Source organism: Corapipo altera, unplaced genomic scaffold (assembly GCF_003945725.1).
Source record: "Corapipo altera isolate COAL_440 unplaced genomic scaffold, ASM394572v1 198, whole genome shotgun sequence".
Classification (NCBI taxonomy): Eukaryota; Metazoa; Chordata; class Aves; order Passeriformes; family Pipridae; genus Corapipo; species Corapipo altera.
Window position 1 is genome coordinate 226,710 of NW_020885076.1, and position 24,650 is coordinate 251,359.

The 24,650-nt window shown below is 67.3% G+C and overlaps 4 protein-coding genes across 4 annotated transcripts in view; 2 read left to right on the top strand and 2 right to left on the bottom strand.

Annotated features, from left to right (window-relative positions):
- The window catches only part of MTX1 (metaxin 1), a 7,822-nt gene extending 7,514 nt beyond the window's left edge, over positions 1-308 (bottom strand). Inside the window, exon 1 of the mRNA XM_027669349.1 lies at positions 254-308. Within this exon, the coding sequence (XP_027525150.1) occupies positions 254-308 (55 nt within the window). The remainder of the gene's footprint in view (positions 1-253) is intronic.
- Positions 219-6,831, top strand: THBS3 (thrombospondin 3). Its single transcript, XM_027669343.1, is given in 23 exon segments — positions 219-429; positions 431-512; positions 695-951; positions 1,043-1,145; positions 1,366-1,392; positions 1,678-1,760; positions 1,857-1,908; positions 1,994-2,142; positions 2,293-2,433; positions 2,579-2,656; positions 2,742-2,894; positions 2,992-3,102; positions 3,193-3,300; positions 3,499-3,658; positions 3,757-3,875; positions 3,994-4,046; positions 4,220-4,413; positions 4,488-4,666; positions 4,780-4,828; positions 4,977-5,173; positions 5,257-5,429; positions 6,275-6,414; positions 6,566-6,831. Coding segments are annotated over 23 exon segments (2,757 nt in total). The 5' UTR covers positions 219-339; the 3' UTR covers positions 6,625-6,831.
- A 1,819-nt stretch (positions 6,832-8,650) lies between these two features.
- Positions 8,651-13,729, top strand: MUC1 (mucin 1, cell surface associated). The gene is made up of 7 exons (XM_027669342.1): positions 8,651-9,723; positions 10,501-11,123; positions 11,379-11,452; positions 11,544-11,686; positions 11,967-12,085; positions 12,175-12,321; positions 13,252-13,729. Exons 1-7 carry the CDS (start codon positions 9,681-9,683, stop codon positions 13,324-13,326), a joined length of 1,224 nt encoding a protein of 407 aa, XP_027525143.1. The 5' UTR covers positions 8,651-9,680; the 3' UTR covers positions 13,327-13,729.
- A 2,374-nt stretch (positions 13,730-16,103) lies between these two features.
- TRIM46 (tripartite motif containing 46) lies at positions 16,104-24,261 on the bottom strand. Its single transcript, XM_027669354.1, has 10 exons — positions 23,910-24,261; positions 22,128-22,383; positions 20,859-21,202; positions 20,188-20,331; positions 19,955-20,050; positions 19,584-19,837; positions 19,369-19,490; positions 17,290-17,589; positions 16,906-17,203; positions 16,104-16,773 (listed from the first exon to the last, which is right to left on the bottom strand). Exons 1-10 carry the CDS (start codon positions 24,129-24,131, stop codon positions 16,398-16,400), a joined length of 2,412 nt encoding a protein of 803 aa, XP_027525155.1. The 5' UTR covers positions 24,132-24,261; the 3' UTR covers positions 16,104-16,397.
- Between the last annotated feature and the right edge of the window lie 389 nt (positions 24,262-24,650).

Below are 24,650 nucleotides of genomic sequence, written 5' to 3' on the forward strand. Positions count from 1 at the left end.
GGGGGGTGCCGAGGAGCGGGATGCGGGGGAGCCCCGGTTGCAGGGCGGGCTCCGGGCCGTGACTCCGCCGGTCCCGGCGGTGCGGGGGCTCCGCGGGTCGCTCTCGGCGGCGCGACCGGTCCTGGAGCGCCACCGTGCGGGGGCGGCCCCGGAGACCCCGGGGCTTCCCCGGTCCCCCCGGGGAACGGCGGTCCAGGGTCACCCCCAACCCCCCCTCGGTGTGACCGCACCGGGAATCCCTGCGGTCACCGGCCGCAGCTGCGGCTGCCGGTGCGGAGGCGACCCCGGTGCTCGGCTCCCGCAGTCATTGACCTGCTGCTGGTGAGCGAGGTGCGGCAGATGGCCAGCGTGGCCCACAAGATCCGCATGGAGCTCCTGACCGTCAACGACGTGTACCTCCTGTCCACCTTCCGCCTGCCCCCCAAACAGGGGGGGGACCCTCTTCGGCCTCTACTCCAAGAAGGACAACACGCGGTGGCTGGAGGTCTCGGTCGTGGGGAAGATCAACAAAGGTGGGTGGGTGCCCCACGTATGGGGACGGGCTGGTCCTGCTCCTGCCCCGGTGCTCTGAGGGAAACAGGACTGAGTTCCTGCCGTCCAAGGGGCTCACGGGGAGGAGCAGTGGGTGCCTGCTGGTCCCGGGGTGCTGCCGGTGCCGGGGGGGAGCTGACGGCCCCTCCCCGCTCCTCCGCAGTCCTGGTGCGGTACCTGCGGGAGGACAACAAGGTGCACTCGGTCAACCTGCAGCACGCGCACGTGGCGGACGGGCAGAGCCACTCTGTCATCGTGCGCCTGAGCGGGCTGCGCAGGGACACCCTGAGCGTGGAGCTCTACGTCGACTGCAAGCAGATGGACTCCAGCGTGGGGCTGCCCGAGCTGTCCGAGATCCCCCTGGCCGAGGTGGAGGCCATCGAGGTGCGCACGGGGCAGAAGGCCTATCAGAGGATGCAGGTGAGTGCTGGGGGGACGGAGACCCCACGACTGTGCCCTTGGGGATGGGCAGAGCCCCCCCCCACTGACTGTGTCTCCCCACGTACATCAGGGGTTCGTGGAGTCCATGAAGCTGATCCTGGGCGGGTCCATGAGCCGCGTGGGGGCCCTGAGTGAGTGCCCTTTCCAAGGAGATGAGTCCATTCACAGTGCAGGTAATGGCTTGGGGGGCTTATGGGGTCACCTGTGTGTGCTGTGGTACAGGGAGGTGGGGGGTGACAGCACAGACGGGTGCTCCTGCCTCTCCTGGCCCAGGGTCCCCACACAGGTGGGAGCTCCAGCGCTGCTCATGTGTTGACTGGGAGTGACTGTGTGAGGTGATGCTGTCGGGGTGTGATGGCAGCATTTGGTAACATCTCGTCTCTCTCCTTGCAGTGACGAGTGTGCTGGCCTCCATCCTGGGTGAGTCCCTGCTCTGCTTTCCCCATTCCCTGACCTGAGGCATTTGGGGCTCCACGGAGGCAGAAACCCTTCCACAGCCTGTCCCAGTGCCCCACATGGGGTACATCAAAAGGCACGGGTTGTGTTATGGGGAAAGGGATCCTGTGTGAACCACGGAGGAGAAGAACAGGCTGTCAACTGCCTTGTCCTCCCAACTCAGTGTTGGTGGGCAGAGCAGTCCTGGCCTATGTCCCCAGGGGGCTGTGTCTGTCCTGGGATTGACCTTGTCCTTTCTGCTGCTGGCAGGTGAGCAGACCAAGGCGCTGGTCACGCAGCTGACCCTCTTCAACCGGGTCCTGTCGGAGCTGCGGGAAGACATTAGGGACCAGGTGGGACAGTGGGGGGGTACCAGTCCTCCCTGGGACGGATTTCCCTAGAGCACAGTGCCAGCACCCCCTGATGCTCCACGCTCTGCTGCCTTGCAGGTGAAGGAGATGTCTCTGATCCGCAACACCATCATGGAGTGCCAGGTCTGCGGTGAGTGCTGGCGAGGCTCTGCCCCCACCTCGGGGGGGCAAAGAGCCGCCTTGTCTCACCCCTCATCTGCCTGTCCTCCCCTCAGGCTTCCACGAGCACCGGTCCCGCTGCAACCCCAACCCCTGCTTCAGCGGGGTGGACTGCATGGAGACGTACGAGTACCCCGGGTACCGCTGCGGGCCCTGCCCACCAGGGCTGGAGGGCAACGGCACGCACTGCGCTGACATCGAGGAGGTGGGCACCCTCTGGGGAGACCAGCAGCCCCAGCACTGCCAGGGCAGTGCAGGCAGAGGATGCTTCCTCTCAGCAAAGGCCCTGCTGGGATGGCAGCAGCCCCAATGCTGTGCCCGAGGGTGAAGCTGGTCTCTCTTCCCGGTGCTGCAGTGTGCCCATGCCAACCCCTGCTTCCCTGGCTCCAAGTGCATCAACACGTCCCCCGGGTTCCGCTGTGAGCCTTGTCCCCGTGGCTATCGAGGCAACACCGTCTCTGGTGTGGGGGTGGACTATGCCAAGGCCAGCAAGCAGGTGAGTGAGGTGCCACAGGACTCCACCAGGTCCCTGTGGGTGCTCCAGACGGCAGGGCACTGCCTGTGAGGAGGGCAACTTCCCAGGGGGGCAGGAATGGGCAGGGGAAGGCCCCAGGTGAGGGTTTCTCCCACACTGCTCGCAGGTTTGCACGGATATCGATGAATGCAATGACGGGAACAACGGGGGCTGCGACCCCAACTCCATCTGCACCAACACGCTGGTGAGCAGCACTGTCCCGCTCCCTCCCTGGCTCCCGGGGCCACCCGGCTCCCCTCATCCCACCCCTGCCCTCTCTCCCCCTCCAGGGCTCCTTCAAGTGTGGTCCCTGCAAGTCGGGCTTTGTGGGGAACCAAACGTCGGGCTGCGTCCCCCAAAAGTCCTGCAGCACCACCACCACCAACCCCTGCGACATCAACGGCTTCTGCTTGTTCGAGAGAAACGGGGAGATCTCCTGTGCGGTGAGTGGGGGACAGGGCTGGGAGGGGGTGTGGGGGTTATGGCAGGGGCAGCATTGGTCCTGCCAGGGCCCTTCCCAGCCCCTGATCTCTTCTTCAGTGCAACGTGGGCTGGGCTGGCAATGGCAACGTGTGTGGGCCAGACACGGACCTGGACGGTTACCCGGACGAGCCCCTGCCCTGCATTGACAACAACAAGCACTGCAAGCAGGTGAGCTCCTGGAGGGGGTGCAGGGGCTGGGGGGTGCAGGGGCCACAGCAGAGCCGTGCTCCAGACCTCATCTCCTCCCCTTCCCTGCAGGACAACTGCCGCCTGACGCCCAATTCCGGGCAGGAGGATGCCGACAACGACGGCATTGGGGACCAGTGTGATGATGACGCTGATGGTGATGGTGTCAAGAACGTGGAGGTGGCTGTGCTGGGGGGTGGCTGTGCTGGTGGCTCTGGGAGGGCTTCTTCTTTTGGCTCAGGCCTGAGTCCCTCAAGATGCTTCTCTTGGGGAGCAGCAGGCTGGTGGCTCAGCATGCTGGAGACATCCTCCTACCCTGTGGCTTCTTGTCTGCAAGCCAGCGCAGCAGCAGCAACATCCCTGTCCTCTTTCCCGCAGGACAACTGCCGGCTCTTCCCCAACAAAGACCAGCAGAACTCAGACACCGACTCCTTCGGGGATGCCTGTGACAACTGCCCCAACGTGCCCAACAACGACCAGCGGGACACAGACAGCAACGGCGAGGGGGACGCTTGTGACAACGACATCGATGGGGACGGTGAGTGGCTATTGGGGTGGCCTGGTTGTGCCAGGGGGGCTGTCCTGGGACAACCAGTGTTGGAGAAGGGCATCCACCACCCAGCACTGTCCTTGTAGGGATTCCCAACATGCTGGATAACTGCCCCAAGGTGCCCAACCCTCTGCAGACGGACCGGGATGAGGATGGTGTTGGGGATGCCTGTGACAGTTGCCCTGAAATGAGCAACCCCACTCAGGTATGGGGCAACCCACTCAGGGCAGGGGGCCTGCGGCAAGTGGGGCCTGGCCCGGTGTGGAGTGGGGTGTCCTTCTCGCCCTGGGGTGTCACTGAACTAGGGCTGTGGTCTCCTCCAGACAGATATGGACAGCGACCTGGTAGGAGACATCTGTGACACCAATGAGGACAGGTGGGGACAGTGTTGCAGTGGGGTCACCTTCCCATCCAGTCCTGTCCTGTCCTGTCCCTGGGGGCAGAACTGATTCAGGACCTGGCAGGGGGGATGACAGGGTCTTAAAGATTCTGAGATGTAGTGCCAGGTCCCCGCTTTTGGCACTGCTCTGACCTTGTTTTTGCTCCCAGTGACGGGGACGGGCATCAGGACACCAAGGACAACTGCGCCGAGATCCCCAACAGCTCCCAGCTGGACTCGGACAATGATGGGCTGGGGGACGACTGTGACAATGACGATGACAACGATGGCATCCCAGACTACGTGCCACCTGGCCCAGACAACTGCCGCCTCATTCCCAACCCCAACCAGAAGGACTCGGATGGTGAGTGCGGGTCAGGTGAGGGGAGGCAGAGCCACGTGGGCTCAGCCCGGCCCTGACTGGGCACGTGTCCCCAGGGAATGGCGTGGGTGACGTCTGTGAGGAGGACTTTGACAATGACACCGTGGTGGACCAGCTGGACGTGTGTCCCGAGAGCGCCGAGGTGACGCTCACCGACTTCCGCGCCTACCAGACCGTCATCCTCGACCCCGAGGGGGATGCCCAGATCGACCCCAACTGGGTTGTCCTCAACCAGGTGTGGGTGCTGTGCCCCGTGTTTCTGGGGGCTGCGCTGCAGGGTGGGAGCTGAGGGGGTCGGGAGGTCCCCGGGGGTGCTGGGGCTGCCCCTCACCCTGCTGTCCCTCACAGGGCATGGAGATCGTGCAGACCATGAACAGCGACCCGGGCTTGGCTGTGGGTAAGAGATATTCACCCACCCACAGGCCCCGGGGGCAGCCCCCCTACTCCTGCCCCTCTGCGTGGGGGGGACGAGGGCTGGTTCTTTGCCCCACAGAGGGGTGAAGGGTGGGTGGGCTGGGGAATCCCACAGCGTTTCCTGCCCGTAGGCTACACGGCCTTCAACGGGGTGGACTTCGAGGGCACCTTCCACGTCAACACCGTTACTGATGATGACTACGCCGGCTTCATCTTCAGCTACCAGGACAGCGCCAGCTTCTACGTGGTGATGTGGAAGCAGACGGAGCAGACGTATTGGCAGGCCACTCCTTTCCGTGCCGTGGCCGAGCCAGGGCTGCAGCTCAAGGTGGGTGCTGGCTCCCCGTGGGCCAGGTCAGGCTCTCCATCCCTCCTGGCCAGGTCCCCTCTGACACCCCCTGTGCCCCCCAGGCAGTGAAGTCCTCGACGGGCCCCGGGGAGCACCTGCGCAACGCGCTGTGGCACACGGGCCACACGCCCGACCACGTCCGCCTGCTCTGGAAGGACCCCCGGAACGTCGGCTGGAGGGACAAGACGTCCTACCGCTGGCAGCTGGCACACAGGCCCCAGGTGGGCTACATCAGGTGAGTGGGGGGCACGGGGGCTGCTGAGGTGGTGGGGGGTGTGCTCACCACGGGGCAGGGTGGGGTCCGGCCCTAGTGGGACCACACCGGTGGGGGAATGATGATCACTGGGAGGAAAACAATTCTGGTGTGATCCAGCCCTGGTGAGGGTAATGATGACCATCAGGAAGGGTCCTGCCCTGTGCGATCACCCTGGTGACAGGATGCCACGTGGGGAGGGATCCAGCCATGTGGGACCACCGCAGTGGGGGGATGCTGGCCGTGGGGGGGGGAAACCAGCCCTGTGGGACCACCCTAGTGAGGGGATGCTGGTCATGGGGTGGTACCCAGCCCTGTGGGGCCACCACAGTGGGGGGATGCCGGCCATGGGGAGGGGTCCTGGCCGGCGGGGCCGCGGGAGCGTTTCCCCTTTAAGGCTCCCGCCGGGGCGGCCGCGGCGGGGGGGCTCCGCCGCCGGGCCCTCCGCCCCCCGGGCCCCCGGGGCCATTGTCCCGTCGCCATGGCGACCCCGCCGGCGCCTTTCACATGCAAAGTGCCCGACAAAGGCGGCGGGGCCGGGCCGGGGGCGGCGCGGGGGGCTCCAGCCCGGCCATGGCGGGGGGCCCCGGCCCGGGGGTCCAGCCCAGCCCGGTGCCCCCGGCCCAGCCCCCCGCGGGATGCCCCGGCCCCAGCCCGGTGCCACCATCCTGGGTCGGGATGCCCGGTAGGGCCCGATGCTGGTCCTGGAGGGGTCCCAGTGGGGTCCTGGCGGGGTCCAGGTGCTGGCCCCGATGGGGTCTCGGTGGGATCCCGATGCTGACCCCGGTGGGGTCCCGCTGACTGGTCGGGCCCCGTTCCCCCCCCAGGGTCCGTCTGTACGAGGGCCCGCGGCTGGTGGCCGACTCCGGGGTGATCATCGACACCACGATGCGCGGGGGGCGGCTGGGGGTCTTCTGCTTCTCCCAGGAGAACATCATCTGGTCCAACCTGCAGTACCGCTGCAACGGTGAGCAGGGCCCCCCGGGACCCCCGCCCCGGCCCGGCGGCCGGCCGAGCATCCCCTTCGCGCCCCTGCGGCGGCGGTCGGGCCGTCGGTCCTGGGCCGGGCGCTTGCTCCCCCCACCGGCTCCTGACGCCCCCCGCGCTGCCCCTCACAGACACGATCCCCGCCGACTTCGAGCCCTTCCGCCGATTCCTGCTGGAGGGACGCGAGTGACCGCGCCCAGCCCGGGCCTCCCCCGCCAGCGGCACCCGGGGGCGCCCCGGGCCCCGCCGCCCCTCCCGGCCGGGCCCCGCTCCCGGCCCCCCGCGGACTTTGCACTGCCGGTACCGGGGCCCCGCGGTGCCGGGGCTTCCTCTGCGCCTGCCCCGGGCGCTCCGGTCCCTGCCCCACGCCTGGCCATAAAGTTTTGAGTGTTTTCTAGCCTGCGCGCCCCGTCCCTGGCGGGGGTTCCCGGTGCCCCGAGAGGGCTCTGGGTGCCCTCCCCGTGCTCTCGGCTCCGTCCCGCGCCGTCCTCCCGGTGGTCGCGGGGGCCGGGTCCGTGCCCGGCCGGTCCCACCGGCGCAGCCCGCGGCGGCGGGAGGCCGGGACGAGTGCAATATTGGTGGGCGAGAGCACAACACTGCACCGCATCCCGGCCCTCCCGCCGCCCCGGAGGGAGCGGGAACCGCCGCCGCCGCCGCCCGGGGCCGCTCCGTGGGAACTGCGCGGCGCGCACCGCGGCTCGGCGGCACGGACCGGTCGCCACGGCGACGGCTGTCCCGGCAACGCGGCGGAATGTGCCCCCACCGCCCCCCCGCTCGCCCCGGAGCGCGCGGCCCCGGCACCGGCCCGGCCCCGCGGCGGCGGCGGCGACAATGGGCGCGGCGGCACCGGGCCCCTCTTAAAAGGGCAACGCGGCGCTGCCCGCCGGTGTTGGGGCCGCAACCGGGGCCGGGGCCGGTGCCCGTTCGCGACCCGGGGGTCCCGGGGCAGGTGACATCACTGCTCGGTACCGAGCGCCTCGTCCCACGCCCCCAGCGAGGAGCGACCGCGGGTCCCGCTACCGTTTTGGTCTCTCTCTTTCTCCCTCTCCGGTCCCGCTCCCGGTCCAGTCCCGCTCCCGCTTCCATTCCATCTGCGGTTCCGCTCCGCTTCTCCTCCCGCCTCTCCCAGTCCCTCTTCCCCTCCGGTCTCGCTCCAATCGCCGTCCCAGTCCCCCTCTGGTCTGGCTACAGTCGCAGTCCTGCTCCTGCTCCTGCTCCTGCTCCTGCTCCTGCTCCTACTCCAGCTCCAGCTCCCAGTCCCGGTCCCAGTCCCGGTCCCAGTCCCGGTCCCGCTCGCGCTCCCGCTCGCTCTCGGGTCTCACTCCAGTCGCAGTCGCGGTCTTGCTCCCCGTCCCGATCGCGCTCCCACTGCCGCTCCGGTCTCGCTCCAGTCGTTTTCCCCCTCCCGCTCCGGTGTCGCTCCAGTCGCGGTCCCGATCTCGGTCCCGGTCCGGTCCCGGTCCGGTCCCGGTCCCCCGGCGGTGCCGGTGCCCGGGGCGAGCGTCGTGCGGGGCCGCTCCCGCCAGGGGACGCCGCAGCTCCGGCGCCGCCGGTCGGAGCGGGAGCGCGCGCGGGGCAGCCGCGGGGGCGCGCGGGTCGGGACCCCCCCGGGCACGGCGGGGACACGGGACCCACCCAGCAGGGAGCGGGTGGGCACACGGGACCCCGAGGCACGGACAGGGTGGGCACACGGGACCCACGAGGCACGGTGGGGGTGGGTGCACAGGACCCACGGGACGCAGCCAGGGTGGCTGCACGGCCCCCTGGCCCGGGGCTCGTGTGTGAGAGGGTTGCCGTGAGAGGTGCTGTGGTCCCTGTGAGACCCACCTGCCCCTCAGCCCCCCACAGGGCGTGTCCTCTGTGCGTGGAGGGACACTGTAGACATCAAGCCCCTGCTTTGGGGGGTGAGGAGCTCTGGGGAGAGCCCCCTGTGCTCAGTGGAACCGAGGATTGGTGCTGGCACAGCGGGCAGAGGGCAGTGGGGAGGTCAGTGTCACTGCGTGGGGGCTGCTGTCCCCATGGCAAGGCCTTTGGGGGAGGACAAGTTCACCCAGAGTTGCTGCCTGCACTCTGCCTGTGCCCTGCCTGCATCCTGCCTGCATCCTGCCTGTGTCCCCATGTCTGGCACCAAGGCTCTGGCCCCCAGTGGGGACAGAGGGCCACTGGGTCCCATTGCACCTGCACTGACACCAAGGCCATCCATGCCTTGCCCCGGTGTCACTGCAGCACAGAGGGTCCCTCGTCTCTGCTCCCCTTCTCAGCGCTGCCTTGGAACCCTTTGGCGTGGCTGGGGTGGCACTTCGGCTCCACGGGAGGCTGGGCAGGAGTCAGGTGTGGGAGACCCCACCAACGCCTCCCCAGGAATTGGGGCCCTCCCAGGGATCGGAGCTCCCTCCCCCAGGAGTGGGGGTCTCTTCAGGACAGGGGCAGGGAGGGACCACAGTGGCTGGTGATGCTCGGCCGTGCCAGGAGCACGTGTCACCCGGAGGACGTGGGCTCTGTGCCCCAGCACGGGCGGCACCCGTTACCTCTGGGGTGGGGCACCTGGCGTCAGCCGTGTCCTGAGTGGGGTCAGGGGTTTGTACCTGCTGGAGGGGCCCTGGGACCTGCAGGCAGGTTACTGGGAGGTACTGGGATGTCGTGGGGCCCTTGGCTACACCTGCGTAAGCGTTTCGGGGGGGTCACCGGTGTTTATTTGAGTGTAGGGCGAGGCAGTGGCCGGCCGGTAATGATTAACCCCGGGCTGAGCCAGAGGCTGAGGCCCCCCTGCACGAGGGGCTGGGGGGCTCCGTGTCCCCCCCGTAACCCCACCAGGTCCCGGGGGCTGTGGCTCAGCCCGTAGGGTTGGGCAAATGCTGCCCCTACCCCTGCCCGGGATGCCCAGCTACTGTCCCGTCCTGTGCCCGCCCGAGGCTGTGTCCGTTCACGGCACGGGAATGCTGCCAGCGGTGTCCCCCCGAGCCGAGCAAGCACGGGGGGATTCAGCCTGGGGGGGGGAGGTGTGATGCTGCTGTGGGCGCTGTATCGGCGCGGTGGCACCTCTGTGCCAAACGGGGCAGAGGAAGCCCCCTCCCTGGAGCCGGCGGTGGGGTGGGGCCTCTCCACCTGCTCCAGGTGCTCTATAAAGCTCCGGCCGCTGCCGAGCCGCCAGTTCCGGATCCCTGGATCGAGGCGTGCGCCGCCGGCTAACGGGAGAGCAGCCACCGCCCAGCCCCGCCAGGCGCTGGGACCCTCCGGACGAGCCCCATGGCGTTCACTGCCCTTCTGCTGCTGCTCGTGCTGGGCACAGGTGAGGGGCTGGGGCACCCCGAGCCAGGGGGAGCTGGGCTGTGACCTGGGCAAGTGGGGAGGTACCGGGCCAGGGGGAGAGGAGTGGGATGCCTTTCAGAGTGGGGACCAGGGGACACCAGAGCTGGTGGCACCCCGGCAGCAGGGACCTTGTCACCTGTCCCGGTCTGGCTCTGAGGTGCAGCACGGCAGGGCTGGTTGTGCCCAGCAAAGCCAGGACTTGGGGGCTCAAACCACGGCCCCTTCTCTGCCGTGTCCGGGGCTGGGCTGTGCCGGGACCAGCCGGAGCAGGCTGTGCCTGGGGCTCGCAGGCTGGAATGCAGGTGTGTCCCGGTGAGCACCCGGACCCCGGGCTCTCCTCCAGTGCCGCCGGCTCCTGTGGCACCCACTGAGAACCTGCCCGGGAGCTGCCTGTGCTGGCCCACAGCCAGGCCAGGCGGGTCCGAGGGGCACAGGGGGCACCCCACCCTGCAACCCACAGCAAAGGAGGCTTTATTGGGGTGGTGCCTGAGCCCCGCAGTGTGGCAGGGTCACCCCAGGATCTGGGGGTCTGCAGGGCTGGTACCAGTGCCCAGGTGGCACTGCCTGGACCCTTGGCGGTGTCACACGTGCCCAGCACCAACCACAGTCATGGGGTGTTCCTGAAGGTCTCGTGGGCAGCAGGAGCCACCGGTTCTTGGCTCGTGTGGATCACGGTGCTTCCTGCAGTGTACAGCTCTGTTGGGCAAAACCTTCCCAAATCGGGGCTGCAGCTGCCAACTCCTGGTGTTTCCTCCAGATACACGTGCTGTGCCCATGGAGACGACCATGGAGATGGAAACGGCTGAAACGACCGCCACGGAGACGACCACGGAGACCACCACCCACACCTTGACTGCTGCTCCTCCTGTCTTCACCAGGGGCACAGGAGGCAGCAGGTCCCCACCCTCTCTCTTCCCCCATGCCACCGTGTTCCCTGGCAAAAACACCACAGACTTCCAGTCCGGCAACCACTCCTTGGGCAATGGCACCACAGTGCCCATCCCTGGCAGCCCAGCCATCTCCCACCCCAATGTCACCTCGAACAGCAGCAGCTGGGCTCCCCACTTGGGCACCAACAGCAGCTCTGCCGCTCCCACCACCGTGGATGGCGGCAACTCCAGCGCCAACGGCAGCACCAGCGCTCAGGTCCCTCCCACCCGGACAACCTCTGTGACAGCTGAGGGCAGCACAGCCCACAGGCAGACCCCCACCAGGGAGGGTCCCAACCCCAGCAAAGCCACAGCCCGGCTGCCCGCTGCCGTCCAGCTGCTCGCCCGCGTCCCGCTGTCCTTCCGCATCATCAACAGGAGCTTCAACGAGAGCCTGCGTGACCCCACGTCGGAGCAGTACCGGAGCCTGAGCCGCACTGTCCTGAGCATGGTGAGTCCTGGGAGCTCTGCCCGCACCAGCAACGCCCCCCGGGCTGTGCCAGGGAGGAGCCGCCTCACCTTGGGGCTCACCCTGAGCATCTGCTCTGCCAGCAGCTCCAGCTGCATGGGAATGGGAAGGGCGGGGTGTCTGTGGGGAGGTGACAGATGGGGTGTCTGTGGGGAGGTGACAGATGAGGTGTCTGTGGGGAGGTGACAGATGAGGTGTCTGTGGGGAGGTCACCGTCACCCCAACGCTTCGTTCCAGTTTGAACACGTGTTCGGCTGCGCGGGCTGCGCGGGCACACAGACCTACATGGGGTGCAGTGAGCTGCAGTACAGGTGAGCAGCAGCAGTGTCCTGGCACACACATCCCGCCTGGTGCCGAGCCCCTCAGGGGGTGATCTGGGCACTGACACCTCCTCCCACACAGCCAGGGCTCGGTGGAGGTGCAGTCCACCCTCGTGTTTGGGAATGGCAGTGACACTGTCACCCCCAACGCTGCCGAGCAGCGCCTGAGGAAGAGCCTGGACCAGAATGGCTTCATCATGGGCCTGCAGCTGGACAGCATCCAGAGTGAGTGGGGGCTCTGGGACAGAGTGGGAGGGCAGATGGAGCCCGGGGTGGGGTCAGAGGGCTCTGTAAATGCTGCCCTGTCCTGACTGGGGCTCTTTGGTGCTGAGACAAGCTCGGGGCTCACAGCGGGCAGAGCCAGTGCAGGTTCCCAGTGGGCAGCACTGGGAAAAGCAAGTGGATTCCGTGGGGGAGGGCTCAGCCCCTGATGCCCCATCCTGGGGGTCTCTCAGGGCTCTGTCAGGCTCTGCCTGTGGTGCAGACTCAGCTCTGCTCCTTTCAGGCTCCACAGAGGTGATGTCCCCAGCACCAGTGCCCATGGTCCCAGACTGGGCCATTGCTCTACTGGTCCTGGTCAGCATCCTGGTGCTGCTGAGCTTCTTCACTTGCCTCCTCCTGATGGTGAGGTCCCATCCCCATCCTCATCTGTGTTCTGCCAGTGAGTCCCCTGTCCCCACACCCCAGGCCCTGATCCCTTCTCTCTCCCCCAGTCCTCCTGCACTTGCCGCCGGAAAAGCCGAGGGAAGCTGGACCTGCTCAGCCAGAAGGATTCCTACCACCCCATGGCTGAGTACCTCCAGTACCAGAGCCACGGGCGCTACGTGTCCCCCAACAGCAAACCCAACCCCTACAGCCAGGTGAGAGCGAGACCCCCATCCCCGGGGTCCGGCTGCTGTGGGGTGGGTGCAGAGCAGGGGTACATCCCCTGTTAATGGCTAACGGAGCCGGGACGGGTGTCCAGGGAGCTCGTCCCGCGCCGGGCTCGCCGGGAGGTGAGGGTAACTTTCACGCCTGGCTGGAGCCGCGTGGGGAGCGGGTACGTGGCCGGCGCGGGCAGACCCTGCCCGGCTCCGGGGAGCTCCCCGCGACCTTGGGCGGCTGCTCCCCCTGCCCAGCCCTGGCAGCACTGCAGGGCTCGCTGCCTGCCCGCGCTGCCCCTTCTGCTCAGCTGCATCCCAACCCGTCTCTCGGCTCTCCTGGTGTTGCAGCATCCTCTGCCGCGGGTGGGGAGCGGGGATGGGGGCACTTCAGGGCTGGCGGCGGGGCTGATCCCCACAGCCTACACCCTAACCCACACCAGCTCCGAAAATGGAGCTGCAGGTGCCGCGGCGGGAGTTGCCCGCAGGCACGAAGAACTCCCCTGGGCAATGTGGGGCACAGAAGCCGCCCCGTTCCCCCCCTCCCCGTGCCCTGCGCTCCCCCCAGGCCGGGGCTGCGGGCGGGGGCCGAGCGTCCAGCTGCTCTGCTCCCTTCGAGCAGCTCACCCTGTGCAAATACCAGGGGCCTGGGTAAATATTTACCTTCTCGCTCGCCCGGCCGGCTTATCGTGTGAGAACACGGCCGGGGCCAGCGCGGCTCCTCCCGTGCGCGGGGCGGGGGGGGGCGGCTCGAGGTGCCCGTGTGGGCCTGGGGTGCCCACGGTGCCCGTGGCTGGGGGGCAGGTGCCCACCACGCAGTTTTTGGCTGCCCACAGTGGCTGTGGGGAGGGTGTGGGGGGTTCCCCTGTTGCCTCCGGGGGAGGGGGCTCAGCCCAACCCTGACACCGCTGCACTTTTCCTCCCCCCAAGGTGGCCGGCAGCAGCACCACGAGGGCCGGCACCTTCACCTACACCAACCCTTCCACCGGCTCCGACAACCTCTGAGGCACACGCTGGGACGGAGGGCGGCTGCCGAGGGGAGGGGGCAGCTGCAGCCCCCCACTCCCGGGGGAGCAGCACCGGCCCCGGGCACATCCCCCGGTGCTGCTCGGCCCCTCGCCGCGGGCAGCGGGCGCTGGATGGTTCTGGAGCAGCCGGATTCGCGCATATGACAGAACTGGATGAACGAAGATTGGGGGCGGGGGGGAGGGTCCCCCGCACCCCACGGTCCCCGCTTGGCTTTGCAACCCTGCTCCGTGCCGGGGGCGTGGCGGGGGCCGGGCTCATGCTCGCCCTGCACTCACCCCTGGGGATTCAATTGCTCTTTTTGTGGTGTTGTTTTACATAAATATCTCTGTTTGGGGGGTGTTGGTGCCGGGCTCGGCTCGGCGGGGTGGCAGGTCCTGGGTGGGGTGGCAGGTCTCGGCCGGGGTATATTTATCACAGTTACAATAAAAGGATGGGGGCAGCCACGTGTCCCCAGGGCTGTGCTGGGGGGGCTCCCCTTGGGCTGTGACAACCCCAGTGTGGCTGTCAGGGGGTGACTCCAGCTTGGGCAGTTGCTCTCACTTCTCAATCCAGGCAGTCCTGGGGTTGGTGCTGGGGGTGTCACTGTGTCCCCAGTCCCTGTGTCCCTCTAGGTGTGACGTGTCTGCTGGGCTCCATCCCTCTGAGCCCTCCTGCACTCTCGGTTTCTGTTCACGATCCAACGTGTCCCATTTGATGTTTGACACGTCCCATTTCCCCACGGCTGCACAGGTGGAATGTGACAGAGCCGACGGGGCCGTGCAGCTGCACGGGCTGCACGTGTGTCACCGGGTGCATGTGGCATGTCCTGCCCCCCTCCCCTGCCTGCTCCAGGCTGGAGGTCCTCCAAACCCTGAGGGAGCCCCAAAAAGGCTTTGGGGGGCTGCTGGAAGGAGGGGAGCACAGCTGGAAGGTGGGATGTGCCGAGGGGCAGCATGGTGGCCCCAGCAGGGCTGTGTGTTGGGCTGTGCCAGGGAACAAGCCTTGGGAATGCCATGCCTGGAGCACAGTGCTGGCCCTCTGGCAGTCCCAGTTTGGGCTGGGCCCATCCTGGGCACTGGGAGGGTTTTGGCAACCACTGAAAAGGCAGAAAAACAAGGAACCAAACCTTCCCCTAAGAAATTCCATGTGGGTGCAGGCACGGAGCCAGTGCTTGGCCAGGAACACCCTTGGGACCAGCCCAGTGGCTGGGGGACAGCTCTGGGAGGGGGTCACTGCTGTGCCAAGTGCCCAGAGAGCCTGGTATGTGCTGGGAGGTGTCAGAGCTGTGCTGGGCTGTGGGTGAGAGGCTGGGGGGCCTCTGGGGAAAGGGGGGCTGCCCAGTGCCCCCAGGCTCAGCTGTGGGGTGGGGAGTGCACTGATGGGGGGCTGTGGTACAGCGTAGCATCCCCCCCCAATCCATGCTGCCAGCTGGGGATGGGGTTGTGTGCCTGGGGCAGAGCCCTGTGGAGAGCAGGGGGGTGCCTGGGGTTGCTGCTGCCCCTCCTCAGTCTCCCCCCTCACCCTCCCCACCCTCCAGCCTTGGGCAGGGCCCCAGGAATCGAAACAGGCACCAGGGCTGGGCCCTACAAAGAGCTGCCTGTTCACAGGAAGCCCGACCCTGTGGCCCCCTCACCTTCAAACATAAGGGTGGGGTCCCCAGGGGCAGGCACCAGCCTGGGGGGGCCCTGCCCCACGTGGCCCTTCCACCTGCCATGCAGTGTACCCAAGTGGGGGGTCCAGCCCTGTTACCCACCGTGAGAGGATGCCTCAGCCTTCCTAGCTGGACTGTGCGCCTTTGGGACCCCCCAAAAATGCTGCAGGGGTTTGGTTTAGGCCCGGCAAGGTGATGACCTGTCCAGGAGCCCCCTGACACCCCAGGATGGGGTGGCAGTGACCACGTGGCCGAGCAGAGCACGGGCAGGACCTGACACGTCAGCACTGCCTGGGCTGGGCAGGATTGGCCCCTGCTGGGCACAGGCTGAAGGACAGCCCGGACCCACAGCACCCCAACACCACAGACAGCCCAGCCCCATGGTCAGCCTGGTCCCACGGCCCCCCAAGCCCACAGACAGACTGACCCCACAGCCTCTGGCTCACCAGCCCCATGGTCAGCCCAGGAGCCCCACAGCTCCCTGACCCCAGAGGCAGCCCAGCCCCACAGCCCCCTGGCCCCATGGACAGCCCGACCCCATGGACTGCCTGGCCCCACAGCCACAGCTGCCCTCCACGTCAGGGAGGCTCCCGAGGAGTCTGGCATCGCAGTTTATTGTAGGAAACCATGAAAATACAGCAATTGTTGTAACAGAACCCAGGAGAAACGACAGCAGCTCGGACAGATCCCGGCACGGGAACTGCCAGCACGGCCCGTGGGGCTCCCCTGGGCGGGTCGGATCCGGACCCCGCGGCCCCAGCCCGCCCCGGCCGTGTGCGGTTTGGCACCGAGCGGTGTAACGGGAGCCAAGCGTGGCCCTCGGAGCACGTGCAGGCAGGGCACAGGCAGGGCTGGCCAGGCACATGGCTGCCCAAGGACAGGGCAGAGAGGGGGCACCGGGAGCCCACGGGAGGGACCCCTCGGTGGCTGTGGCCGGGGGCCGTGCCCGGCCGGATGAGCCGCATTGAAAACGAGCCATTTTACAAAACGTCTTCACACCTTGTTCCAGCCCCGTCTACCCCCCCGCCCTCTCCCCTACCCCAGCTGCCTCCCCCACCCCAGCCAGAGCCCAGCCTCCCCCCCCCCACTGTCCCCCCCACTGTCACCTGCCTCCCCCCTCCCTGCACAGCCCCGTCCCCCTCCCTGACCCGTCTCTGGGGCTGACCCTCTGCCAGCCCTGCCCGCAGCCCCAGCCCAGAGCAGCCTGGGGCCGAGCTGGGGCGAGGGGCAGGCGGACAGGGCGAGGAGGGGACGGCAGAGCTGTCCCCGTCCCCCCCCATCCCACAAAACAAACACCTGGCCCGTCCCCAGCAGTGGCAGGGCCGGGACTGCCCACCCTGTGCTCTGCTCCCTGCCCCCCAGGCCCCGGAGCTCTCGGGGGGCACAGCCGGGGGCGCGCGGGGAGCGCGGGCACGGCTCAGTCCAGCTTGGGGAAGCCCCCGATGGTCACTTTCCGCTCCTGCTTGTTGGCCACCAGCTCCTGGAGGTGCAGGGCCCCGCCCCCGATGAAGCAGAAGGCGGGGCAGACGGGCCCCGAGCAGTCCACGCCGCACTCCCAGAGCTCGCGGAAGGACACGGCGTCGTAGAAGCTCACCTTGCCCTGCTCGTAGTCCAGGCAGATGCCGATGCGGGGAGGCAGGGGCACGGTGCAGCCGTTGGGGTCGCGGGAGGTGAGCGCCGAGCCGTGCGACAGCAGGATCTTGCCCATGCCGATGGTGAGGAAGGCGTAGGGTGGCGGCGCCTCCACCGTCGTGTCCTCGGCCCCGCTGTCGTGGCCGCTGTCGGGGTCGTACCTGCAGCAGGAGGACAGGTGAGTCCTGACACCGACACACACGGGACAGGCTGGAGCTCCCCCCCACTCCCCAGTGCCTGCTGTGGAGGCAGGAACAGGCAGAGGACACCCCTCCGCTCACCGCCCCGCTCACCTGGGGCTCACCACGTCCTGCGGCACCTGGAACCACTCCTGCAGCTTGCTCTCCAGCCCCACGCCCACCTTCACCAGGTAGGAGCTGGGGTCCACGCAGCAGGCCCAGTAGCTCTTGCCCTGGGTGATGGCCACGTCGCCGATGACCAGGTCGATGGAGAGGTGGCAGCTGGTCATCAGGCGCTCGGCGGCGAAGAGCATGGGGATGCCGGGGACGCTGCGCACCGCGCGCTGGTCCTTGCTGATGGCCAGCCGGTCCCGGTTGAAGCCCCAGCGGTTGTCCAGGAAGAAGTTGAGGACTGTGGGGAGGAGAGGAGGAGGAGGGTGAGCGGGGTGACACACCGGGGCGCTCTGCGGGTGCTCCGAGCCCCCCGGCCCCCCTCACCCGGGGCGGGCGGCGTGTGCAGGTAGATGTCCTCGCTGTACTCCCCGAAGCCCGCCTTGTTGTAGCCCTTCACCCGCAGCACGTAGACGCTGTCGGTGTCCAGGTACTCGACGAGGGCGCAGGTGCCGCGCACCTCCTCCCGCCGCTGCCACAGCTTCAGCCCCTTGGCCTTGGCGTCGGTCTTGCGGAACTCCACCGTGTAGTGCCAGGCGGGTGGTGAGTGCTGCGGCAGCCGCCAGCACAGGAAGATCTGGTCGTAGGTGTAGGTGCGCTGCGTGTCGATGACGGGGGCCTCGGGCGCTGCGGGGAGAGGCACCGGCGGGCATCAGGCAGCATCCCCCCCCCCCGCAGGCGGGGAGGCGGCCGGACGCAGGGACGGGGGCATTCCGGACGGACGGACGGACGCACAACCAGCGGAGTCTAAGGGGGGTCTGACTGCGGAGACCGTGTGTCGGCACCGGAGGAGAGCGAGAGTCGGGGAGACAGAGGAGCTGCTGCTGTGGGGCTCCAGGGACCAGACAGGCCGAGTGCAAGTCGGGAGGGAGGAGAGAGAGAGAGAGAGAGAGAGAGAGAGAGAAAGAGGACGGAGGCAGCAGGAGAGGAGCAGGAGATGGGGATGGCGGGTGGTAGGGGATGGGAATGGAGGGGGAAGAAAATGGGATGAGGAGAGAGGTGGAAACTGGGCAAAGAGAGGGACAGAAATGGGGTGAGGAAGAGTACAGAAATGGAGTGAGAGTTGGATGGAAATAGGGATAGAGGGGGAATAGAAATGGGGGGAGGATGGAGCAGAAATGGGGCAAGGATGGGGTGGAAATGGGGTGCAGACGGGAACAGAAATGGGGTGAGAGGGAGACAAATGGGGCAAGAAGGGGGGTGGGAATGGAGCAAGGAGAGGGATGGAAATGGAGAAAGGAAGGGGACAGGAATGGAGTGAGGGGAAAAGGAAATGGGGTGAGGATGGGGTGGAAATGGCACAAGAGAGGAACAGAAATAGGGTGAGGAAGGGGATGGAAATGGAGGAAGAGGAGAATGGGAACAGAAATGGGAAGAGGGGGGATGGAAATGGAGCAAGGAATGGAAACAGGGCAAGGAAGGAGATAGTAATGGGGTGAGGATGGGGCAGAAATGGGGTGAGGTGGAGGGGAATAGGGCAAGGATGGGGTGGAAATGGGGCATGTGACAGTGGAAATGAGGTGAGGAGGGGATGGAAATAGGGCAAAAGGGAAATGGAAATGAGGTGAGAAGGGGCAGAAAATTGGGTGGTGAACGGGACAAGTGAGGTGAGAGTGGGACAGAAATGGGGCGAGGGAAGGGATGGAAATAGGGCATGAGGGGTGGAAATGGGGCAAGAGGGGGATGGATATGGGGCAACGAGGGGGCAGAAATGGGGCAACGAGGGGGCAGAAATGGAGTAAGGAGGGGGACGGAAATGGGGCGAGGAGGGGGATGGAAATGGGGCGAGGAGGGGGTGGGAGGGCAGGAGGAGCTGCGGCAGATGGAGGAGGCAGAGCCACCGGCTGCCAGCGCCTGCAGGCAGGATGGGCATGGAGGATGGTGGCGGAGCAGGGCCAGGGTGGGAACGGGATGGAGGGATGGAGGGATGGGAAGAGAGAGCGGGGCGGCTCTGGGGCAGGGGTGTGACTTGCCTCAGTTACTTCGGTGACGCCTCGGCAGCGGCCGCAGCCTATAAACAAAGAGAGGTAGAAGCAGGTCTGAAACGTGTCGCCAGCGGGTCCGGCAGGGCCACGCGGCTCCTGCCCTGTGGGAAGCGCCTGCCCGGCAGCGGGGCAGCTCCGTACTCACCCACCGGCACTCCTGCTGCCCTCACCTGGCACCACGGCCCTGCCTGTCTGCTCTGGCACAGGGCAGGGCAGGGATCTTTTCTGGGGGCTGCTGGGGCGGGGGGGCCGTCCCTGACGGGGAGGGGGCACCGGCAGATCCGCGAGCGCCTGCCCGAGCGCGGCCCTGGGCGGCGGCCGAGGCTGAGCTGCGGCTCCGAGGCGGGCAGGGAACGCTCTGCCTGCGGGGGCTGCGCCTCCGCACGGGGCACAGCCGGTGCCCGGGCCCCGCTGCCTTTACCTCGGATGAAGGCCAGGTCGGTGAGCAGCTTCAGCTCCCTGCTGACGTCCAGCTGGAAGTGGCTGAAGGAGGCTGTGGCTGCAGGGCGGAAGCTCTGCAGCGAGTCGGTGGCCCTGAGGATCCTGCAGTGCCAGAGAGTGGGAATGCTGGGGGGGACACCGCGGGCACCAGAGTGTCCTCACCCCCCCGGCAGCCCCGTGCCCACAGCCTGGTACCTGTTGTGCAGCTGCTTGGCAGCCTGGACAAAGCAGGGGTGGTCAGTCTCCTTCAGCACCTCCTGGGCGTAGCCCACCATGCCCGAGTTCTCCAGCATGGCCTGGTGCTCCCGGATCTGGCCGTGCAGGCTGGCCAGACGTTCCTGCTGGCACTCCTCGATGGCCTGCAGCAGGGTGGCCCTCTTCTCCTCCAGCATGGCACAGAGAGCCTGGATCATCTGTGACACCTCCTCCTTGGCCTGCGAGCCGTTCACCTGCCAGGCACGGGCACGGCAGGGTCAGCGTGTGGCTGGGACTGGAGGGGACCGGGCTGGCAGTGCCACCCCTGCCTAGGGACAGCTCAGGGCCAGGCAGGCACCTTCCCCCCTCACCTCTGTGTGCTTCACCGTCTCCTCCAGCTCGGCAATCTGGGTCTGCACCGTGTCCTGGCTGCTCAGGATGTAGGCGAGGCTCTTCGTCAGCTTCTCCTGCAGGAAGGCGGCGAGCTGAGGTGAGGTGAGGTGCCAGCAGCCCCCCGCCCCCACCTCGCCCCCCCACCTGCACCAGGGCTCTGTGGTGGCCCCGATTCACAGCCAAAGCCCAATCTGCCTCCAGCAGCCCTTACCCTGAGGGCCTGGTAGGCGCTGAGCACCGGGGTGATCTTGTGGCTGGTGTGGGTGCGGCGCACGCGGCAGAGCTGGCACACGAGCCGCTGGCAGGTCTTGCAGTAGTGAGTCACCTCCTCCTTGTGCTCTGGGCACATCAGCCCCTGCATGGGCACAGTGGGGCTCAGAGGGGCTCTGCAACCCCCTCACCCACAGGATACCACCCCTGCACTTCCAAGTCATAGAATCACAGAGTCATGGAATGGTTTGGGTTGGAAGGGGACCTTGAAGATCATCTCGTTCCAACCTTCCACTGGCCCAGGTTGCTCCAAGCCCCGTCCAACCTGGCCTTGGACACTTACAGGGATGGGGCAGCCACAGCTTCTCTGGGCAACCTGTGCCAGGGCCTCACCACCCTCACAGTAAAGAATTTTTTCCTAATATCTAATCTAAACCTACTCTTCTTCAATTTGAACCCATTCCCCCATGTCCTGTCGCTCCAGACTCTCCTAAATAGTTTTGCCCCATCTTTCCTGCAACTTCCCTTCAGGTACTGGAAGGCTGCAATTAGGTCACCCCAAAGCCTTCCCTTCTCCAGGCCGAACAATCCCAATTCTCTCAGCCTTAATCCCAAATTCCCTCAGCCTAAATCCCCCCTCGGGGGAAGGAGGACCCTCAGGGGAGGCCGTACCTTGGGGCGGAAGGTGAGGGTGGGGGGCGTGGGCTCGTGCTGGGCTTTCTGGGTGCCCCAGGGGTGGTAGAGCTTGAAGCACTCGTTGCAGAAGCTGGACTTGCACTCGGTGCAGCCCTTGGTGGCCTCCAGCTGCGGGGGCTTGCAGAACTGGCACATGATGGCCGCGCTGATGTTGATGGTCTGCCGGTACCGCTCCACCACCCGCTCCAGCGTCAGGTTGCGGAACAGGCTGCCCAGGCCCCTCTCCCCCAGGTCCACATCCCGCTGGCAGGCCGGGCATGGGAAGCTGACGGTCTGGGGGTGCACAGCCCCCCGCTTGCGCCCTGGGTAGGTGCCGAAGCCTACAGGAGGGAGGAGAGGAGGGGGTGTCAGTGGGGGCCCTTCCAAGGGTAGCCCAGGGCGCCCTCCCTGTCCCCATCCCTTCTAGTTGTCTCCATCCCCAGGCCCTCCAACCATCCCTGTCCTCAACCCCTTCACCCACCCACATCCCCTCCAGCCACCCCTGTCCCTCTGCCCTCCAGCTATGCTGTCCCTTCTCCAGCCATACTCCTCCTCTCCAGCCACCCCCATCCCCTCCAGCCATGCCTGTCCCTGTTCCCTCCAGCTGTCCTCATCCCCTCCAGCCACTCCTCTCTTCTCCAGCCATGCCTGTGCCCTCTGTTGTTCCTGTCTCTTCTGCCATCCCCTCTAGCTGTCTCCATCCCCATCCCCTCCAACCATCCCTATCCCCATCCCCTCCAGCCACCTCAATCCCCTTCAGCCACCCCCAACCCCTCCAGCCATGCCTGTCCCCATTCCCTCCCGCTGTCCCCATCCCCTCTGGCCATTCCCCTCTTCTCCAGCCATCTCTGTGCCCTCTGTTATACCTCTGGTGTCTCATCTGCCCTCCTTTCCAGCTGTCCCCATCCCCTCCAGCTACTGCAATCCCCTCCACCTGTCCCCATCCCCTCCAGCCATCCCCGTCCTCTCCAGCCATCCCCTTCCCTTCTGTTGTCCCTGTCCACTCTGCTGTCCCCTCCAGCTATGCTGTCCCCTCTCCAGCTGTCCCCCTCCCCTACAGCCACCCCATTCCCCTCTAGCCACCCCCATCCCCTCTGGCCATCCCTGTCCCATTCCCTCCAGCTACGCCTGTCCTATCCAGCCATCCCCTTCCCCTCTGTTGTCCCTGTCCACTCTACTGTGCCCATCCCCCCCAGCCATCCTTGTTCCCTCCATCCATCCCCCTCCCCTCCAGCCATCCCGGTGCCCCGTGCCCTCCAGCCCCACCTGACTTGAGGAGGCGGTCGAGGCGGTCGGGTTTGGGGACGGCCCTGCGGCCCAGGCGGGGGCTGCGGGTGGAGGGGGTGGCGGCGGGCGAGGTGGGCTCGGAGGTGGGGTCGCAGCAGAGGTGGCCGTGCTGCAGCAGCACCTCGCTGGCACACACGTGGCACACGTTGTGGGTGCAGGGCAGCGCCAGTGGCTGCTTGTACATCTCCTTGCACACCGGGCACACCAGCTCCCGCTCCATGTTCTTCATGCTGGTCTGTGGGGAGAGAGGGGAGCGTCACCCGCTGCCCGTGGAACGGGGCTGGCACCAGGTGGGACCAGGGCTGGGATCGGGACCAGGGCTGGGATCAGCACCAGGGTCAGGATCAGCATTAGAGCTGGGATCAACATCAGGCCAGGATCAGCACCAGGGTCAGGATCAGGGCTGGGATCAGCACCAGGGCCAGGATCAGCACTAGAGCCAGGATCAGCACTAGAGCCAGGATCGGCATCAGGGCCAGGATCAGGGTTGGGACTGGCACCAGGGCCTGGACCAGGACTGGGGCTAGGACCAGCACCAGGGGCAGGATCAGGGCTGGGGCCAGCACCATCAGAGTCAGGATAAGCATCAGGGCTGGGATCAGGGCCGGGACCAGTATCAGAGCCAGGATCAGCATCAGGACCAGGATTAACATCAAGGCCAGAATCAGGCCCGGGACCAGTATCAGGACTGGCACTGGGGCCAGCACCAGGATGTGGTGCTGGGCTGGGGTTGGGAACTGAGGCCACACCAGGACCAGGACTGGGGCTGGCACCAGCACCAGGACCAGGACCAACATCATGGCCAGGATCAGGCCTGGGACCAGCAGCATGGTCAGGATCAGGAGCAGCACTGGGACCAGCACTGGGATGGGGCTGGGGGCTGAGGCTGAGATCACAGCACGGTCAGGATCGAGCTTGGGAACAGCACCAGAGCCAGGACCAGTATCAGGACCAGGGCTGGGGTGGGGATGAGGACTGGGTCCAGCATCACAGCCAGGATCAGGCCTGGGACCAGCAGCTTGGTCTGGATCAGGAATAGCACTGGGACCAGAGCCAGGATGGGGCCCAGGGCTGGGATGGGATTGGGGTTGGGACTGGGCCCAGAGCAGGGCCAGGATTGGGTCAGAATCAGGACTGCCACTGGGATGGGAATGGAGACCACCACTGGGATCAGCACCAGGATGGGGCCCAGGGCTGAGATGGGGATGGAGATGAGGACCAGCACCGGGACCAGTGCCAGGATGAGGGCTGGGATGGATGCTGGGATGGAGCCCGGGGCTGGGATGAGAATGGGCTGGGGCTGGGGGTTGGGATGGTGCTGGGGACCGGGATGGAGATGGGATCTGGGATGGGGATCAGGATGGGAATGGGATCCAGGATGCAGATGGGATCTGGGATAGGGATGGGATCTGGGATGGGATCTGGGATTGAGCCCGCAGCAGAGCCCAGACTGGGCCCGGCACTGGGACCAGCGCCAGGACTGGGCTGGGAACCAGGATGGGGGCCGGGATGGGGTCGCCCCCCCCCCGCCCCGGTGCTCCGGGTGCTCCCGGCTCGGCCGTAGCTCGGTGCGGGCGGGGAGCCCGGATCCGACCCTCCCCGGGGGTTCGCTGCGGTGAACCGGGCTGCGGGTCCGCCGCCCGCCCACCCCTCAAGGGCATCGCCCCCCCCCCCCCCCCCGTGGCCCCGCCGACCCGGCCCCGGGGGGACCCTGGTCCTCCCCCCGCCACCCCCCCATCCTCCGCCGCCGCGGGCGCTCACGCTGATGCGGACGAGCGCGTCCATGATGGAGGTGAAGGTCTGCAGGTCCTCGCCCTCGGCCATGGCTCCGCTCCCCGCGCCCGTGCCCGCGGCGGCGGCAGCAGCGGCGGCCGCGATCGCCCCGGTGCGTTGCAGGGAGCGGCGGAGCCGGGGAGGGAGGGAGGGAGGGAGGGACGGACGGACAGAGTGGAGGGAGGCGGGGGGGGCGGCGGTGGCGCGCATGCTCGGCCCGGCGGCACAGGGGGGCGGCGGCACCGGGAGGTGGCACCGGGGATGCTCCCGCCGCACCGACGGGCATCCCCCGCCGGCAGCGCGAGGAGGGCAGCGCGGCTCGCGGAGCGGCGCCTTGGGGTGGGTGGGGTGCGGGCGGGATGGTTTGGTACCGGGGGTAATAGCGGGGACAGCACCGGGGGTAATAGCGGGGCAGCACCGGGGGTGGCACCGGGGGGGCTCCCGCCGTGGGTCCCGGTGCCGGAGTCCCGCAGTGCCGCTCCCCGCCGCCAGGGGGCGCCCCGGACGGCGGGGGAGCTGCAGTACCGGTAACGGCCACCGGGGGGGGCTCCGAGCGCCGCACTCGTCGCCGGGAGGGGAGGGGCGGGGCAGCCCGCGCATGCGCAAAGCCTCCTCTCCGGTGGTGCCGCCGTGTCCCTGCGCAGTGCGCATGCGCGCGGCACCGGCGCCGGGACGGGACGGGGGGACAATGGGTGAGGGGGGGGAAAGACGGGATAATGGGATAGTGGG

What these genes read in the sequence shown, in the direction of transcription:
- MUC1 (XM_027669342.1), top strand. Translation starts at nt 9,681, where the DNA reads ATGGCGTTCACTGCCCTTCTGCTGCTGCTCGTGCTGGGCACAG. An exon ending in GCTGCTCGTGCTGGGCACAG is followed by an intron (nt 9,724 to 10,500) that starts GTGAGGGGCTGG and finishes TGTTTCCTCCAG; the next exon opens with ATACACGTGCTGTGCCCATG. An exon ending in AACCCAACCCCTACAGCCAG is followed by an intron (nt 12,322 to 13,251) that starts GTGAGAGCGAGA and finishes CCTCCCCCCAAG; the next exon opens with GTGGCCGGCAGCAGCACCAC.
- TRIM46 (XM_027669354.1), bottom strand. Translation starts at nt 24,131, where the DNA reads ATGCGCGCCACCGCCGCCCCCCCCGCCTCCCTCCACTCTGTCCGTCCG. An exon ending in CCCTCACCTTCCGCCCCAAG is followed by an intron (nt 20,332 to 20,858) that starts GTACGGCCTCCC and finishes GTGCCCATGCAG; the next exon opens with GGGCTGATGTGCCCAGAGCA. An exon ending in AGACGGTGAAGCACACAGAG is followed by an intron (nt 19,838 to 19,954) that starts GTGAGGGGGGAA and finishes CGTGCCTGGCAG; the next exon opens with GTGAACGGCTCGCAGGCCAA.